This window comes from Lactuca serriola, chromosome 8 (genome assembly GCF_051521515.1).
Source record: "Lactuca serriola cultivar US96UC23 chromosome 8, Lser_US96UC23_V15, whole genome shotgun sequence".
Taxonomy (NCBI): domain Eukaryota; kingdom Viridiplantae; phylum Streptophyta; class Magnoliopsida; order Asterales; family Asteraceae; genus Lactuca; species Lactuca serriola.
In genome coordinates, this window is record NC_136415.1 from 190,126,625 (window position 1) to 190,146,215 (window position 19,591).

Here is a 19,591-nt window from a genome sequence, read left to right on the forward strand (position 1 = left end):
CGTCGATCGATTGACCAAAAGTTCCCATTTTATCCCGATTCAGGAGAGCATTTCGGACGAAAAGTTGGCCGACATCTATATCAGGGAGGTGGTGGCGCGAAACGGGGTGCCAGTTTCGGTGATCTCAGACAGGGATGTGCGGTTCACTTCCATGTTTTGGATGAAGTTTCATGATGAGCTGGGTACTTGTCTGCATTTTAGCACCGCCTTTCACCCGCAGACGGATGGTCAGATCGAGCGGACCATCCAGACACTGGAGGATATGCTGCGAGCATGCGTGTTAGACTTCGGAGGTAGTTGGGATACCTACCTTCCATTGGCAGAGTTCTCCTATAACAATAGTTATCATGCGAGCATTGACCGCCCTCCCTTCGAAATGCTGTATGGGAGGAGGTGCAGGACCCCGATATGTTGGGGAGAGGTTGGCCAAAGGGTAATGGGGAGCACTGAAGTGGTGCTCAAGATGACAAAGAAGATTCGGCAGGTCCGAAGCAGGCTTCAGACTGCTCAGAGTCGGCAGAAAAGCTATGCCGATAAGCGCCGATCAGACCTAGAGTTCCAAGTCGGGGATATGGTTCTCCTGAAGGTGTCGCCATGGAAGGGCGTTATCCGATTCAGGAAACGAGGCAAGTTGGGCCCCAGGTACATTAGACCGTTCAGGGTTATAGCCCGGGTGGGCAAGGTAGCGTATAGGCTGGATCTACTAGCCGAACTCAGTCAGATCCACAACACTTTCCACGTTTTCCAGTTGCGAAAGTGCCTGGTGGATGACTCAACAATGGTGCCCTTGGAGGATATTCAGGTTGATGGCAGTCTGAGTTACATCGAGCGACCTGTGGCGATCCTCGACCGGAAGTCGAAGGATCTGAGGAACAAGAGGGTGGAGCTCGTGAGGGTGCAATGACAACACCGAAAGGGCTCAGAATGGACTTGGGAGCTGGTGGACGAGATGATGGATCATTACCCAGAGTTATTACAGGAACAAGCAAGTGATGGACTCGGCGAGTCAGGTCCCGGACTCAACGAGTAGGCCCTGGCTGGAAAACAACCCTAATATGAGGGTTTACATCTTATTTAATCATATGTTTAAGCCACCACTCGTCCCTATTGCTTCCAGGAACCCCCCATAGCAAACCCTAAGCCTTTTGGTGCAAGATCTAAAGCTTTTGAGTTATTTTTGTGGGTTTTGACCTCAAGGAAGAAGGAAGAGCATAGAAGGATCAAGAGGGGACTGAAGGATTCGAGTTTGGTTCATCATTTGCAGCCTTTGCAAGGTATAAAGTTTGTACCTTGCTTGCTTGTTTGTTATATCCCTTTTAGGGGGAGATTTAGGGCTTTTTAAGCCATATGAGGTAGCCAACCATGATTGCAAACATGATTGGGAATCAAGAAGTCGGATCTAAGTCTATGGAGGGGTCACTAGGAAGATTTGGGTTGCTTTTGCACTCAAGGAGGGATTCATGCAACATTAGAGCCATTTTAGAGCCTCTTTGGCTCAAAAGTCCCATGCATGCATGTAAAGTTCATAACTTTACGTGCTAGATCGAGCTTAGGGGATTGGATCTATCATTTGGACAAGTGTTGTACATCAGAAATCGAGGATTCACGGTGTGGACATTACCGACTTGGCGAGTCCGTTCTTGGGACTCGAGGAGTCCGAGGCATAAAGTTCCATATCTGTTAAGGGTCAAAAGAACTCAGTTGGGGGTTAGAAGGGTTGTAGCAGGTTAGAAGGAGTGACCCAACGCATTGGACTTAACTTTAGACCTGGAGTTCATGGGACTCGACGAGTGCTAGAACAGACTCGGCGAGTCCAAGGCAATCTCCTTATGATTGGGGATGAACTCGACGAGTTGTTCTTACAACTCGGTGAGTCAAGGACATGACTTGTTCATCAGATGAAGGTGAACTCGACAAGTTGTTCATACAACTCGGCGAGTCGGATGAAGGTTCATTCGATGTTCATATAGAAGAGGAACTCGTCGAGTCATCGCTAAACTCGACGAGTCGAGTCGTACATAAGGAAGTGTAAAGGGATAGGGACTCGACGAGTTGACGTCCCAACTCGGCGAGTCGGGTCAACTTGAAGTTGACTTTGACTTGGACTTGATTGGGGGTGAAATAGTAATTTTACCCTAAGAATAGATATTAGTTTCTGACTGAGTGTTTTGTGGGGATTATAGCCGGAGGATTTCCGGAGCAGCAGCAGACAGAGACTTCCCACACGGATTATCAACAACTACTTGTTCGAGGTGAGTTACCTTCCAGTAGCGGTGGGTCTACGACCACAATGCCGGCCCCCCAGTAGGGGTTGTATGTTAGATGATTGTCTTTGTGATATAATCTAGGTTTGCTACGACCTGATATGTTATATGCTGGCATGATATGTTATATGTGTTAGTAGTAGAGTTCGGTTGTTAGGACCGAAGAGTAGGTCAGGACCAAGGGCGGAGCTAGAATTTTAGATAGGGGGGGCTTAGACGTACATCGTAATATATATATATATATATATATATATATATAAACCATTTGAGTGAAGGAGATGAGCATATAATTGAAAGGGGGCTTTGTTTGGTAATACAGTAATATCAATGGTGTTAGGGGGGGCAAAACATCCACTAGCCCCCCTATTGGCTCCGCCCATGGTTAGGACCTCATATATGTCTGACAGTATGTTATGATATGTTTATATGTTGGCATGATATGTTATATGTGATAGTGGTAGTAGGAGGGGAGTAGTCCCCAAGTTCGGTTGTTAGGACCGAAGGGCAGTTCGGACACCCCATATATGTCTGATAGTATGTTATGTTATGATATATGTGATAGTAACAGTAGTGGGTGGAATAGTCCCCGAGGGTCGGTTGTTAGGACCTACGGGTAGGTCAGCACCCCAGAATGGCTTGACATGGGTAGGTCAGAACCCCATAATGGCTTGACACGGGTAGGACGACACCCCAGAATGGCCGCATGGGTAGGTCGGCACCCTAGAATGGCCGTACCGGGTATGTCGGGCACCCCAGAATTGTCCGGCAGTGTATATGCTATGTGATTGTATGGTATGTGGTACGATGGGGGAACTCACTAAGCTTCGTGCTTACAGTTTACACTTTTCGTTTCAGGTACCTTTCAGCGAAGGGGCAGGAGCTGGCGCGGTAGCGACACATCATACACACACATGTTGGCTTTCCGCACTAGAGTTTACTTGGGATTGTACTCTGACATTATTCTTACTTTTGTGAACTGTTTCAGACATGAGTTGTGGTTTTTATGAAAAGTTATGATTAGCTGGTGTTTTCCTATAAATGTTTTTACAAGTCAATTAATTAAAAATGAAGTTTTTGGACTTGAAAATTGGGACGTTACAAGTGATGTGGATTTAAATGATTTTATTACGGAACTTAAAGTATTAACAAATACTTTGCAAGATGTTGTTATGTAATCGGTTGAAATTTTAGAGTTTGCCAAAGGTAAAGATTGTTATCCAAATGTTTGTATTGCATATAGAATTCTATTAACCATACCTGTTACTGTAGCATCAACAGAAAGACGTTTTTCAAAACTAAAATTATTAAAAAATTATTTGAGATCATCAACGTCACAAGAAAGATTAAATGGTTTAGCTATGTTATTCATTGAAAAAGATTTGTTTTCTAATATTGAACTTGATTCTATAATTGATGACTTTGCATCTGAAAAAGCTCGTAAATGTAAATTTATTTAGTTTTTTCTTTGTTATGTTTATGTATTATGATTCAGAGCATGTTCTAGCCTTTTATTTTATTTTATTTGTTTTTTTGTATTAATAATTGCTAGGTTGTTTGGCTTCTGGGGCCTGTCCCGAAGCCCTTTTTTCTATAGGTGGGGAGTCCCCAGCCTTCAATTGTATTATTTGTTTTAATTAATAAAAATTTCCGGAGGTACCACCCTTCTTTACAAGAAAAAAATTATAAGGGCCCCAATTTGTTTTTTGCCCCGGGCCCCAAAATGTCTACGACTGGGCATGTTTAAGCATTGAACATATGAAACATAATGGATTTTTCCCGGATCTTGTGACTTATGGTTGTATTGTTGATGCGTATTTGGATAGGAGATTAGGGAAAAATTTGGACTTTGCTTTGAGGAAAATGAATGTGAATGATTTGGGTGTTGTGTTAACTGATGATGTTGTGTTTGAGGTGTTGGGGAAAGGTGATTTTCACTCTAGTTCGGAACCGCTTTTGGAGTTTAATAGAGGGAAGAGAAGGTGGAGTTATAAGGAATTGATTGCAACTTATGTTAAGAAAAAATATCGGAGTAATCAAATCTTTTGGAATTACTAATTCCGATTATTATGATGGGATTCCATAATGATGGAAAAAAGATTTCGTAGGTGTTTAATGACCATAACGCCCCTTGTATATTCTGGTATACTTGTTCTATGTCCATAATAGCAATGTACTTATGTTTCATGACATAATAGCAACTTACTTACATAGGTTTTATGTGTAAGAAATAAAGTACATTGCCCATATTGGTAATGAGGGTAAAGTATGTTGATGTTCTTTGTAATTTGCATTTATTATTGTTGTGTGGAAGGTGATATAATAGTTACGTATTTATCAACATTATAAAAATCAATAAGATAACAGAAAGATACCCATCGAAGCGCATGAAGATAACCTTCGGATTCAAAGGATAGGTCAATATGATCCCAATCATTGTCTTTACCAAAAGTTAAACTAGTAACATGTACCAGTTATCAATAAAAGAATCACATATCACCAATAAACTCAAAATAGAAAAAATAGTACACCAGGTAAAGATTAATGATAAGAAACATGACACGGAAATTAGGGTAAATAGAACTTCTATTTCGTTTATCATTTTTTTTAACAACAAATCTAATATACTCTTAAATGCTATTCTTACTTTTCGAAGATTTTATTGTAAAGAAGAAAAAACTGTTGAAACGAGAAAACTAAGGGTGTAAACCAACAAGCGGATCTTGAACCTAACAAAACTCAAGCTCGAATCGTTCATATTTAGGCTCATTTCAAGCCTTATTTTAAAGCTTAATTCAGCTTGTGAGTTTAAACAAGCCCAAACTCGGGTTGTATGTTTTTGAGGTAGTTAATAACTGCATTTATTTGATCTTCCCCTATCTATAATAATAACAACAACAACAACAATAATAATAATTCATAGATGCAACTAATAAGTGTAACTAAGTGTAACAAAGCAAAGAGCACCAATGGTTTACTTCGTTTATATAATTTAATTAGTAATTATAACTAAAAAACTTTACATATATAATATATGTAACGTGTACTCGTTTAGGCTCGCGAGCCTAAACATACTCATTGATCTAAGCTCAGGCTCTAATGACAAACATATTAGAGCAAGCTTATTATATGTCTAAGTGTTAGGATAAAGGAGTATGACAAACACAAATGCGAAGAACAATAAGAACATAAGGATTTAACGTGGTTCACTTGATTAGGGTAATGAAGCTATGTTCAGAGATTAACTAGAGAGATATTTTATTAATCATCAATGATACACACTTTCAACATTAGTGTTACAGTCATACACTTGTAAATCTATTTACAATAAACATTTTAATCTAATTTATTCTGGACCGAGATACATGAGCCTATGACATTATCGACATAAGCTAGCCATGATGGGAGACTTGGTCCCCAAGTTACTAAGCCAATCCAAAGTTCAGAATTTGGGACGACTTCTAATCACCGAAGGCTGATGTAGGGTGTATACCGAAAGAGAAACTCAAGTGATTAACTATGCAGCTCGCAGCTACACTTTGTTGTTTGACTTTATCGCCAAGTCTTCAACTATGCTTTTTAACTTCATTCAAATCTCTACTTCTTGGTTGCACTTTTGACATTGTCTCTAGCCTTGCTCCCGGAGCTTTCCTCAAAAGCAACACTCACCAAACTTTGCCAAACGGATTCGCCCTAAGTATTCATTTTGCAATCGAACCTTTGCACCAAAATCATCGAAGGCCGAAGTAAGGTGTATACCAAAAGAGAAACTCAAGTGTATACCTAAGTCTTCAGCCACGCTCCCGAAGCTTCCCTCAACAGTGTATAATATCACTCTACAACGGAAGCTTTGCACCAACTTCTAAAAGCACTAGGCATCATTACTATCATAGTCATAACTATTTTGAAAATAAAAGTTGTCAAAACCAATAGTGACTGTAACGACCCAAAAGTCAAGGGTAAAAATTTCATTTTTAATATAACCCAAAAATAGATATCATTTATTCCAAACATTTCAAATCATCATTAAGTAAAACATTCATCAGAGTTCACCCCAAAATCATTCATTGCGGAAATCATAGGTGTGTGCACTACGATCAATCCAAGCCCTTCCTTTCCAAAACGATGATACTTGAAACAATAAACAAAACCTATAAACACAAAGCTTAGTGAGTTTCCCAGAGCATACCATACACACAATCCACATAACACATATCCTGTTAGCTATAAAATCTACCTGCATCACATAAGCCATGCATACATAAAACTTAGGAAAGCCATGGACTACCCCACATGGTCTTACTTCCAATGTCATGGGCTACCCCACATGGTATTTACCTAGGACTGCCATGGGCTACCCCACATGGTCTTACATCCAATGCCATGGGCTACCCCACATGGTCTTTACCTAGGACTGCCATGGGCTACCCCACATGGTCTTACATCTAATGCCACGGGCTCCCCCGGGGTCTTCCATGCAAGTATCACAAATACAACTAGCATAACACATATCATATAATCACTAGCATACCACTTAGCATAAAGCTAGCTACCATACCACATATCTTTACTACAACTAGTGTACCACATAACATAAAATGGGCCAGCCTTGGTGCCTTAGACCCATTGGTATGGTGAGAAGACTCACCTCGAATGCAGAAGCTTCCTGAGGAAATCCTTAGTTGCTGCCCCCACCAGTTACCTGAGCTGTCACTACCAGTCAACATACCCAATTAGCAACTGGATCCCATACGCTAATCCTTGGTCCATGCATGGGGTAAAATGACCACTTTACCCCTACCCAATATGATCCAAAACTAAGGGTCCAAACCCAAAACAAAAGCCCAACATTATAATGTCCATGAGACCATCAATGGCTCAATTTTCCAAATTGGGCCCAGACCTTTCCAATGGACTTTATACTAAAGCCCAATACTTTCCTTAGTGAATAATCCTGACCCAAATGGCCCACGAAGGCCCACAATAACCTAGTCCAAGAATTAGCCCAAACCCAGGCCCATAATGCAAAGTCCATTTCTATATTGGGCCACAAGGCCTAATAGGCCCAACTATTCCATTATTGGGCCAAAGATGCATTCAGGCCCAACTATCAACAATTCCAGGCCCAAAACCATTAGGGCCCAAAGGTCCGAAGTCCACAAAGGCCCAAGTCCTCCTGAGAGCGTACGCCCAATGTACCTCTTCTGTACGCTTAGCGTACTGAGCAAATGGACTGTACATGTAGCAGCTCATGCACAACATCCATTAAGTGCTTAATACTTGATCCTAACAAGTCTAAATTACAGACCCGAGCTATACATAACATCTAAACCCATAAAGTCACTGACTTGGTGACTTTGCATGCCCCAAACAAACCCAAACTCCAAAAATGGCATTCTACTTCCAAAAAAGTAACCCTAACTCACGCATGAATCCATTAAGACCATCAAGATGACAACTTTCTGCCTTAGGGACTCAAATAGCATCAAGGGTGGCAACCCCAAGCCTAAAAACAGATTTGGAACCATAAAGCTCCACTCTTGGGACCAAAAGATCCAAAAACTCAACATAGTAGATCTAAGCATTCAATGGTCAAGTTCAGAGCTTTATACCTTCATTAAGCTGAGAATGAGTCCTAAAAGCAAGATCCATAAGCTCCTCCTTGATTCCCATCCTTGCATCAAACTCCAACTTCTTGAAAATGGGTTAAACACCCCAAGAATGGACTCCATAAGCTCAAAATGCCACCATGGATGCTATATGACGATTTCTAATGTTTAGATGGGTGGAGGCTAAAGATGTTAGGGTTTGGTTATGAAATAAGGGGTTTAAATAGGGTCCAAGACCCTAAAATAGGGTTCTGATCTGACGGGATTACGCCCAGCGTACTCCAGAGAACCTTCGCGACCACTCCTGGTCATTATGCCCAGCGTAACCCAAAGTACGCCCAGAGTACTCCCTTTCTCTCTAGTACGCCCAACGTACTCATTGTGTACGCCCAGCGTACTCGGCTAAGCCTGAAACTACCAAACTTCTGAAAGCCATAACTTCTTCGTTATAAATCCGTTTTCAACGATCCTTATATCCACAGAAAGGCGACGAGAAGCTCTACACTTCTAACAACTCAAACTTTCCTTAAGACCTTCTGAAGAAAAATCCATTATCCACAAAAGCCCGAACGGACACTTTAGCAAATTACCCCTAGGCTCCAAAACACAACCCGAACACCCGAAACACTTCTAATACATCACCCACACCCAAATGGGCCTAGATCTTACCTTCTCTAGAGCCATACTCCTTATGAAGACCAACCTTTGGCACACAACCTTAGACTAGAAGTCAATTTGGAACAGAGCGTTATAGTGAAAAACTAACCCATGTACATCATGATGGAGAAAAAAGGATTTCCTGGATCCAGAGGAAGTCTTCACAAGGCACTTAGGAGTAGCATATTGCAACCTCCTCCTAATTATAGAATAGCCATCAAGAAATCAACATTTAATGGACTTTTATTTAACTATTATGAATGACATGAATAAATGCCCAAGCAGTACAACTAAGTTGCTCACACTTACCTACTTACTTGCCCTTCTTAGGCATATCAGATGCACTAGCAACCTAATCAATACGTAAAATGGTCAAAGAGTCCGAAACTTGCGTTTTGAACTAAGGATGATTTGATATTTTTCATAGGGGTAAAAGTTACAATAACTATTCTCATATGAGTTTTATGGATGAAATGTAGGATATATGTGTAACTAGGGATATTCAAATCCGAAAATCAGATCCTCATGTTTATTCATTAGAGGCACCCGATTAAGATTTAATAACGAGAGATTGGAATGGAGTATGGCTTTGGTTATTTGACGCCTTGTTCGCAAGTTTTTTTGTAAATTCAATAAAGAAATAAAGAAAAGGAAGGAAAATATTGACAGAAAGAAAGGGAGAGGAAAAAAAATTTTCTTTATTCCGTATTCCCAAGTTAGGAGGGAAAAGAAAATAAGCTTAAAGATTTTACTTTCCTTCGCTTTTTTCCCAAATCCGCCTAATTTGGAAGGAAAAATTTGAAGGAAAATATGATTTCAAAATCCTTTCATTCTCCTTACTTTCATTTCATTAATGAAACTCGAGAACACAATTTTTCTTCGACATCCCTCACTTTCTCTTCATTTCCATCCATATCACTCCTTAAGTAGAACTAGGGAAGAAGGCGTAAAAGTAAAAATGTCAATTGCAAATCTAGATTGTTATAATGTTGTTTATGTTAATATTTTAGTTGAGTTTGCATATACTCGGTTTTAACATTTAACTTGTAAATAATAGATATAATATATTTTTTCAGATATCCGATCCAAATCTGAAATTTTTTATATAAATTCAGATTTCGGAATCCAGTATCCAGTTTTGAACATGGATTTGTATTGTAGTCGAAGAAATCAAAAAAATAAATCTTATAAAATGGTTTATGGAAACACGTGGAAACGATTGAATGAAGTTGCAATGTTGCATTATCGGATGATGGGCAGTTTCGTCTTTTTGTCTAAATAATAATAAAAAAACGCTCGTTATTATCCGCAGTCTGCTCTACAATCCATATAGCTTTCACGGCATCTTCCTTCAACACGTAAAATACTAACCCTAATTTCACTCAAGTCAAACTCGATCAATCCCCCCTTACGATTAGTAATAATAAAATTTACAATCTTTTTATTTCATTCAACAACCGATTTTGATTCTGGTAGTTGTGTTATTCAGAAATTGGAATTTAGTATGGCGGTGTTGTTGGAGGATATAGTTAAAGCAGTAGAGGCATGGTTAAAGATTCTCAAGGAACCAGAACCCTACGTTGATCCGAATCTTGATCCCGTTCTATTAGTGCCTGGGATTGCTGGTTCTATTCTTAATGCTAAAGATGCTGAAACTGGGAAAGAAGAGAGGGTTTGGGTTCGGATTTGGGAAGCTGATCGTGAATTCCGTGCCAAACTTTGGTGCAAATTCGATCCTGATTCTGGTAAGTAGTTGGAGATAGATTTACTTCTTTGTTTTTATTACCCGAGAGAAATTCGGGAACACTGATTACCTTCTTCATTCAATTACATTTTAAGGGTCGTTTGCAGCTTCAATAATTAGATACTATCCACTCCAATTTCAGTTATGAAATCGATTATGAGTTTTGACGAGCAGCTATAGCAATAATTAATAATCAATAGTCAGATAATCAGCGTTGTGTTTGTCTAATTGCCAAATTACTTTATTTGACACACCAAAAGGGACATTTTTATGCATTACTCAGTTTTGAAATCGATTATGCACTTATGATATTTTATTTGTAAGCTGTTGGGTTGAATCATGAATGTACTCATTGGGTTTGCTGTGAACCAGGTAAAACCGTTTCTTTGGATCCCAACATCAGCATTGTTGTTCCTGAGGAGAGAGATGGTCTTTATGCAATTGATTGCTTGGATCCTGATATGGTGAGTATACTATATACCCACCTAATAGTCAGCATCTTATAATTCAGCAGATTTTTTAACTGTATTTCTCATGTAAATTTGTGTTTTAACAGGTGATTGGGCGTGATAATGTATGCTATTTCCATGAAATGATAACTGAAATGACAAGCTGGGGATATCAAGAAGGAAAAACTCTTTTTGGATTTGGATATGATTTCCGACAAACCAACAGGTAAAAATAATAAAATATTGATTTCACTCAGTCAATATATTTCATCTTGTTTGTCAGAATATTCATGAGTATCCGGATCTTTATTTATATATTATTTCATGGTAACTTTCAGACTTAAAGAAACAATGGATCGACTTGCTGCAAAGTTGGAAGCGATTTATACTGCTTCAGGTGGAAAAAAAATAACTGTAATTACTCATTCAATGGGTGGACTTCTTGTCAAATGTTTTATGAGCCTCCACAGTGATGTAAGTTTCCAGGTGGCATTTCATTTTATGTTAATGTTATATAAATGACTAAATGTAAAGTATGATATTTCTTTTTTACAGGTTTGTGAGAAATACATTAAGAGTTGGATAGCAATTGCTGCACCATTTCAGGGTAAGCAAAAGCAATTCAGTCATTTTTAACTTTGAAAGTTATATTGAAACGTATATAAAGATCTTGATTTAATTATGATACATATGTATATGTAATTATGTATATAAAATGGTAATAGGTGCACCTGGATATGTGACATCTACCTTATTGAATGGGATGTCATTTGTGGATGGTTGGGAGGCCTACTTTTTTGTATCCAAGTGGAGTTTTCATCAGCTGGTATGTATATACACCCTATGGATTTTGTAACAGAATAGATAAAAAAAACTATACATTTTTTATAATATGATATTTTAACAGGTGATTGAATGTCCATCCATATATGAATTAATGGCATGTTTGGATTATGAATGGGAACATGCTCCACTTTTACAAATTTGGAAAGAGATTCAAGATAGTGATGGAAACTCTACTGCTATATTGGAGTCTTTCACTCCAGTTGAAGCAGTTTCCATCTTCACTCAGGCTCTTTCCTTCAATGAGGTGAACTTCTATTTATATATTTCGTTATTTACCAGGGGTCTTTTTTTTTTTTTTTTTGAAAATACAATTATTGTTTATTATTACATTACAGCTGAGCATTGGTGGAATAGATATTCCTCTTCCATTCAACAAAGAAATATTGCAATGGGCTAATAAGACACGTGAGATCTTGTCTTCAACTAAACTTCCACCAAATGTTAAATTCTATAATGTTTATGGCACTGGTAGAGACACTCCTCAATCCGTATGGTATAAGTCAACTCTCTTTCTTCATATATTTTGTCATTAAGACATAATTTATATATATATTTTTTTAAATCATGTATAATAATATAGTACAATTGAGTTCAAGCTAATAAAATTTGTTGCTGTGTGCAGCTATGGAAGCGTAGACTCGCCCATCTCCGACCTACAGGAATTACCACTATGCAGTGTAATGATCATTTACTGCATGTATAATTACTATTTTACCCTTGTATAGAAAAATACATTACATTTTAATAATTTGTAAGGTTTACTGTTTGTGTACAGGCCACTTATGTGAATGTGGAGGGTGATGGGACAGTACCTCTAGAATCTGCAAAGGTAATCATAATACCAACTTAAAAAGTCTTTTTTGCCCTTTTTGGTGGCACACTCAGGGAAATGGATAATAAGGGCGAATTTGTAATTTTGTTAAAACAGGCTGATGGGCTGGATGCGGAAGCTAGGGTTGGTATCCCGGGTGAACACCGAGGAATCCTATGTGACAAACACCTGTTCCGGATAGTCAAACACTGGCTGAGAGCCGACCATGATCCTTTCTACAACCCTGTAAATGACTACGTGATCCTACCAACTTTATTCGAGGTTGAAAGGCACCATGACAATGCCAAGGGTATAGATGTAATTTCACTCAAAGAAGAATGGGAGCTTGTTTCGAAAGACGACCAAGAAGAAAACAAGAATGATATTCAACCGATGATCGGGTCGATTTCCGCTTCGTGTGAAGGAGATGAGGCGCGTGCAACTTTGATTGTTCATCCTCAAAGCAATGGGAAACAACATATTGAACTTAATGCCATGAGTGTTACTGCTGGTGGTGCATAAGTTTGGGCCAGGCCCAGTCCGGACTTTCTGGGCCCGGTCCAATCGTTGTGGACTTGTTGTTTCTGGTGGTTGTGTTATGTATATATTTAAGTGCTTGTAATGAGTTTAAATGTGAATAAAGATGAAAGTGACGTTGGTTTATGTCATGTGTATTTATAATTCATGTTAACTAATGTTTCTTTTATGTGAATAGTCTTGACCCAAGTGTAATGTATTGTATGTATATTATCATTACGTATATTCTAGTATATGTGATATCTATGTAGTGTCGATCAGTGTATTATGAGATCACCAACTAAATACCAGTAATCTAGACGAAATTATGCCAAGTGTTGAAATGAACATATCTTAGAAGTTAAAATAGTTTTCTACCTTTTCAATACAACTTGCAATATTACTTTTTCATGTTATCAACAATATCGATCCATTTATCAAAATGTAAGACCTGTAAAATTTGTTATAAACCTGGGTAAGTTATTTAATATAGACCATGGTGTTGACTTTTTTAATTTGAGGGAATGCATTCCAATTTACAAGCCTTTCGGCCCATACTTAAGTCGATATAAACGGACATTTTGAAAAAAGGTTTTACTGTTAAATATACGATAAATGTTTGATCTTTTTAAATCAAATTTATGAAGTCGTTTGAAATTAGGCTATAATTTAAAAAAAAAAATAAAAAAATACCGTACATATGATTAAAAAATCAAACATCAATAAAATATAAAATTGGTCGGCTTAACGGAAATCAAATATGACAAAAGAATTGGCAGGCATTATTTTTTTATTCCTAAAACCTTTTCAAAAGAAATATTTATTTATTTATAATAACTTTTTGTATTGTATACGTAGGTCGTGTTATAATAATTTTTATTTACACATGTCGAGATAAAGATAAGGTTATTTGTAATTTTGTATTTGTATACATTATACCACTAAATTATAACCTGTGTAAACCACGGTCAGTATAATTAAAATTTTTATATAGATAAAAAATAATAAATGTCAAAAAAACCCGAGATATTGTCGATTATAAGTAATTATGAATTAATTTCTTAAGTAAAATAAACATAATAATATTATTAGGATATGATTTTGTATTTTCAAAATTTGAATTGAATTTAATTTGTTACAAAAAAAGGTAACAATAAAAATCATATAAAAATACCACGTGTCAAAGAGATATTCTAAAAATCGATGCATATCATTTTTAGGTTTCATTTATTAGAAGAATTAGATTAGATAGATATGTTATAATCCGTAGAAACCACAGTCAGTATATTTAAAATTTTTATATAGATCAAAAAAATAATAAATTGAAAAAAAAACCTAAGACGTTGTCGATTATAAATAATTATGAATTAATTTGTTAAACAAAATAAACATAATAATATTGTTAGGATATGATTTTGTATTTTCAAAATTTAAATTGAATTTAATTTGCTACAAAAAAGGTAATAATAAAAATCATACAAAAATGCCACGTGCAACGAGACATTCTAAAAAACTGATACGTGTCATTTTTAGGTTTCATTTATTAGAAGAGTTAGATTAGATTAGAGATATGTGAAAACCATGACTTTATAAAAAAATTAATTTTATAGCCATAAAATTACATGTAGCAAAATAAATGAAAGTGTGACGTGGTAAAAAATATTTTTATTTATTAGAATAGATTTGAGATTATTTATATTTTCTTATAATATATGTCAATAAAATAAAGTTTATAAATTTTAGATATAATAATAAAATATATCTAAATAGTGGCATGTATATGTGGTTTTTATATATATTAGGAAATCTCGTTACCAAAGGACTTGTAGCCCAGCGGTATCCAGTGTCGCATTCCCTCCTTGAGGTTGAGGGTTTAAGTCCCGTCGTGGACATAGATGGATTTAAGGTGTAGTTTAAGAGTATGTTAGATTATCGTTTAAAAAAAAAGAAATCTCGTTGGGTTTTTTTTTTTTGTGTGTGTGTATATATATATATATATATATATATATATATATATATATATATATATATATATATATATATATATATAATATAATATAAAAGGAAATCTCATACCTTACTTCAAAATTCAAATATCAAATTTAATACATATATTGATTTATTTGAATTTAAAAAACTAAATTAATAGAGAAAAATATGTAAGATTGTCATCACGTATCAAAACGAGAATAAAATATCAAATTTTAAATCAATACTCTAGAAAAATAACATGCGGCACAAATTATTTTTATTTATTAAGATAATATAGATTTTTATTTAGGTAAATTATTTAATTTAAATACTTATCTAAATTCTAAAGCACAAAGATGATGGGAAAATAACTAGTGTTTAAATTCTCCCTTGTTTATAATGTTTTAAAACGAACAATAATAAGGGAACACAAACAATCATATTTAGAAATATCATAGTGTGTAAATAAAATATTCAGTTTTATTTATTATAAACCAAAAAGTCTTGATGTTTCATTCGTTTGACTTGGTCTTTGAATTTGTCTCTTGCTGGTGAGACCTCATCCCACACGTCTATTCAATCCATATAATTCCTACTTGCTCTAATCATTATCTAACTCTATGATTAAACAAACCCCATTGTTTTAATAGAAAACAATTACAAATCTCAATATCATTTGTTAATCCTAACTTTCTTTGACTTCTATTTCAGTTTCTGAAACACCCATTTGAAATCAATCCCAAAAATCCAATGGAAAAAGGAGCAAGAAAACTTAGTGATGAATATGAAGTCACAACAATCTTGGGAAGAGGCGGGTTTTCTATTGTAAGAAAAGGTATAAAGAAGTCAAAGGGCGAGTTTGAAGATGGTCAACAAGAAGTGGCAATCAAGACACTGAAAAGAGTTGGTGGTGGTGGTGGTGGCGGCGGAGGTGGTGGTGGGGTGGTCGGATTTCCAAGCCGTAAGCAGGTTTTGATCTCGGACGCTTTGCTAGCGAACGAGATCATGGTAATGAAAAGAGTGGTGGAGGAGGTATCTCCTCACTGTAACGTCATACAACTACATGATGTTTGTGAGGATCTCACTGGGGTCCATTTGGTTTTGGAACTGTGTTCCGGTGGAGAGTTGTTTGACCGCATAGTGAGTCAAGAACGGTATTCTGAGGCGGAAGCCGCCAAGGTGGTGCAACAAATTGCTGGCGGTCTAGCAGCTCTCCACCATGCCAATGTGATTCATAGGGATTTGAAACCAGAAAATTGTCTCTTTCTTGATAAAAGCAAAAATTCACCATTAAAAATAATGGATTTTGGGCTGAGTTCGGTTGAAGAGTTTACTGATCCAGTTGTGGGCTTGTTTGGGTCTATTGACTATGTGTCACCAGAAGCATTGGCCCAACAAAAGATAACATCCAAATCTGATATGTGGGCTTTGGGTGTCATTTTGTATATTCTCCTCTCAGGGTAAGTAAATTCTATCATTCATATTTCATACACTATGATTTATTATTGGCCAAAATAGATATAATCTTCGTACATGCCAAATGGATTGGATTAACATTTTTTGTTCATTTTTTTAAATAATTAGTTTCTTGTAAATAAACCAAAAATTATTATGGATTGGTTCTTGATGATTTCAGGTATCCACCTTTTAGTGCCCAATCACATCTTCAGAAGCAACAAATGATTATGAATGTACGATCATTTAATCCGATTTTCTTGTTTTGGTTAAATGAACGATTTTATTACTTTTATAACTACAAATGAGTTTATATTGTTATCGCCATTATGTCATGTGTGTAGGGGAATTTTAGCTTTTATGACAAAACATGGAATAAGATTTCTTCATCGGCCAAGGACTTGATTTCTAGCTTACTAAATGTTGATCCTCAAAAACGACCAACTGCTACTCAGGTATCAACACTTTTGACCTTTTTTTTCCCATAATAGTAACGTGCTTATATATGTTTTATTGATAGTAACAATAACAACAATATGTAACTTGAAAGTGAAGCATGTTTTTTTTTTTTTTTTTTGGGATATTTTAAGAGTAAAAGCCACTAATAGATGGATGTTTAACATATATAGATTCTTAAACATCCTTGGGTGATTGGAGATTCAGCAACCGCACGCCAAATTGATCCAGAGATTGTTTCGCGGTTACAGAGCTTCAATGCAAGGCGCAAGTTTCGTGCAGCAGCGATCGCAAGCATGTATACAAGCACCATTTTCTTGAGAACAAAGAAGCTCAAGAACTTGGTTGGATCTTATGATCTTAATAAAGAGGAGCTTCAAAATCTCAGAAATCATTTCAAAACATTGTAAGTGAATTCCGACAATTTTTTTTTTTTTTTTCCGATTTTATTCATGTTAAATTGGTATGAACCACAAAATTGAAATTCCTTTGAACACATTTCATTCATTCCAAAAACATTTTAAAATTGAAATTGTTATGTTTGACTTTGTAGATGTGCAGATGGAGAAAACGCGACACTAAGTGAGTTCCAAGAGGTACTAAAAGCAATGAAAATGACGTCACTTATACCCTTAGCCGGACGAATCTTTGACCTTTTTGATAACAATCGCGATGGAACGGTTGATATGAGGGAGATACTTTGTGGCTTCTCAAGCCTCAAAAATCTCAAAGGAGACGATGCACTTCGCCTTTGTTTTCAGGTTTCCTCCCTTTCCTCTCAATAATCATATGAATAATCATGAAGAAAATCAAGAAAAGAATCAGGAACATGAAACTTTTGATAACTTCTGAATGGGCAGCTGAACATGAAACATATCACCATTGTTATGTTATAATAGATTAAATAGTATTTGTTATTAGGGCTTAGGTCATTTTTGGTCACTTAACTTTTGATTTTGTGCTCATTTGGTCACTTAACTCTTTTTATGTTTTAAAAGGTCATCAAACTTTTGGCTTTGTGCTCATTTAGTCACTTAACTTTTGTATTGATCACATTTAGTCACCAAACTTTTAAAATTATGCTCATTTAGTCACTAAACTTTTAAATTTTTTTAAAAGTTTAGTGACTAAATGAGCATAATTTTAAAAGTTAGGTGACTAAATGAGCACAAATCTAAAAGTTAGGTGACTAAATGTGACCAAACCAAAAGTTAAGTGACTAAATGAGCACAAAGTCAAAAGTTTGATGACCTTTTAAAACTTAAAAATAGTTAAGTGACCAAATGAGCTCAAAACAAAAAGTTAAGTGACCAAAAATGACCTAAACCCTTGTTATTATTAAATTTTGAACTCTTTACAACTTCTGAATGGGAAACTGATATATAAATACATTTTTCATGTTTTAAAATTATAACTATGTCATTTTTGATAGGATCTTAGGATCCCGATACGATTTTATGATCAATATCACACAAACCTAAAAATAATCCTACCTAGGATCTTGATCTTGACTTAGTAACTTTGCTTTTTGTTTTCCTAGTGTTACTTATAGTGATAATACACAACACATCACAACACGGATATTTAACAAAATATTAACGCATACATTTTTTTGTTACAGATGTATGACATGGATGGGTCGGGCTGTATCAGTAAAGAGGAAGTTGCATCAATGCTTCGGGTAAGTTTTGGCTTATAGTAATTTAGTTAATCAAAATATTATAGCTCCATACTTTCATTTCTTCCTATCATAGCAATATAATTTTAGTTTTTAGTTATTAGAACATTGTAGTCTGAAAAATCTACCTGGTGAAAGCTATTTTAGATTTGGATGACATTGCTACAATTGAGTACAAGTTTACATAAATGATTTGGTTGATTTTGTTATTTGTGTAGGCATTACCGGATGACTGCCTAACTATTGACATCACAGAGCCTGGAAAACTAGATGAAATATTCGACCACATGGATGCCAATAGCGATGGAAAAGTTACATTTGATGAATTTAAAGCGGCCATGCAAAAAGATAGCTCGTTGCAAGATGTTGTCCTCTCTTCACTTCGCGCTAATTAACCATTTTCATGTCATTTCTTTTGTTATATAAAAACATACATGATGTTGAAACGAATGGTGAGAATTAGCAAGTAAGATAGGACTCCGAAGTTTGTAATGAATCCCTCGGATACATTATTCATATGAATACACTTTGTAGTCATATCATTCTTATCATTTTGGTTTGATTTTATTCGAAGGGTTAATGTCATGAAATGAAAATCAATAGTAGATACTTTGCTATTTAGGTCACTTGTCTTATAATTGTATTCGTCACTAATATTTTTTTTTTGACTTCTCATACACCATTATTGTAGATTTCAACCGAGTAAATTGGTATTGAATCCTATGTGGTGTCTACTGTAGGTTTGTATGGCGTTGACACTCATAGACTTGCCCGATTGAAATGCACGATAACGGTGTAATGAGAAACTAGAAAAAAGTTTAGCGACCTATTGAATATAATTTTAGGATAAGTGATCTAATTAAAGAGTAAATTGTGTGCTATTGTTTTTCATTTTATGATGTTAATCCATTGTCCCTCTTATTGAAATGATGAACACCTTGTTCTTGTCCCTCATATTATTTATTTTTTCATCTTTTCGCCATTAAATTACAATCATCTTAGTTAATTTAAATCTAACAATCAGATATGCACCCATTTTTCATCACCTTTCCAAAAAAAACATCAAAGGGGAATTTATTCATTAGAAGCTATTTGATAATCAATGGCTTTCTAATGTAGTTCTTTTGTTGGTTGAATG

General features: G+C 35.9%; 3 protein-coding genes across 4 annotated transcripts in view; all 3 read left to right on the forward strand.

Moving 5' to 3' along the window:
• LOC145067699 (pentatricopeptide repeat-containing protein At3g42630-like) overlaps nucleotides 1–4,320 on the forward strand; it is a 47,505-nt gene extending 43,185 nt beyond the window's left edge. The window contains exon 6 of the mRNA XM_079014778.1: nucleotides 4,010–4,320. Coding sequence (XP_078870904.1) covers nucleotides 4,010–4,319 — 310 coding nt within the window. The 3' untranslated portion in view covers nucleotide 4,320. The remainder of the gene's footprint in view (nucleotides 1–4,009) is intronic.
• A 5,432-nt stretch (nucleotides 4,321–9,752) lies between these two features.
• LOC145068345 (alpha/beta-Hydrolases superfamily protein) lies at nucleotides 9,753–13,040 on the forward strand. Of its 2 annotated transcripts, XM_079015301.1 has the most exons (12): nucleotides 9,753–9,885; nucleotides 10,017–10,272; nucleotides 10,644–10,735; nucleotides 10,828–10,946; nucleotides 11,059–11,194; nucleotides 11,276–11,327; nucleotides 11,446–11,546; nucleotides 11,628–11,810; nucleotides 11,902–12,059; nucleotides 12,189–12,243; nucleotides 12,342–12,395; nucleotides 12,495–13,040. In XM_079015301.1, the coding sequence occupies exons 2-12, from the start codon at nucleotides 10,032–10,034 to the stop codon at nucleotides 12,897–12,899; spliced, it is 1,596 nt and encodes a 531-aa protein (XP_078871427.1). In that variant the 5' UTR covers nucleotides 9,753–9,885; nucleotides 10,017–10,031; the 3' UTR covers nucleotides 12,900–13,040. The 2 variants fall into 2 exon arrangements, with proteins under 2 accessions (XP_078871427.1, XP_078871426.1); XM_079015300.1 differs by having other exon boundaries at nucleotides 9,850–10,272.
• Nucleotides 13,041–15,494: 2,454 nt separating this feature from the next.
• Nucleotides 15,495–19,026, forward strand: LOC145070324 (calcium and calcium/calmodulin-dependent serine/threonine-protein kinase-like). Its single transcript, XM_079017264.1, has 7 exons — nucleotides 15,495–16,324; nucleotides 16,501–16,555; nucleotides 16,664–16,774; nucleotides 16,949–17,181; nucleotides 17,329–17,536; nucleotides 18,397–18,456; nucleotides 18,672–19,026. Exons 1-7 carry the CDS (start codon nucleotides 15,615–15,617, stop codon nucleotides 18,846–18,848), a joined length of 1,554 nt encoding a protein of 517 aa, XP_078873390.1. The 5' UTR covers nucleotides 15,495–15,614; the 3' UTR covers nucleotides 18,849–19,026.
• Nucleotides 19,027–19,591: the final 565 nt, after the last annotated feature.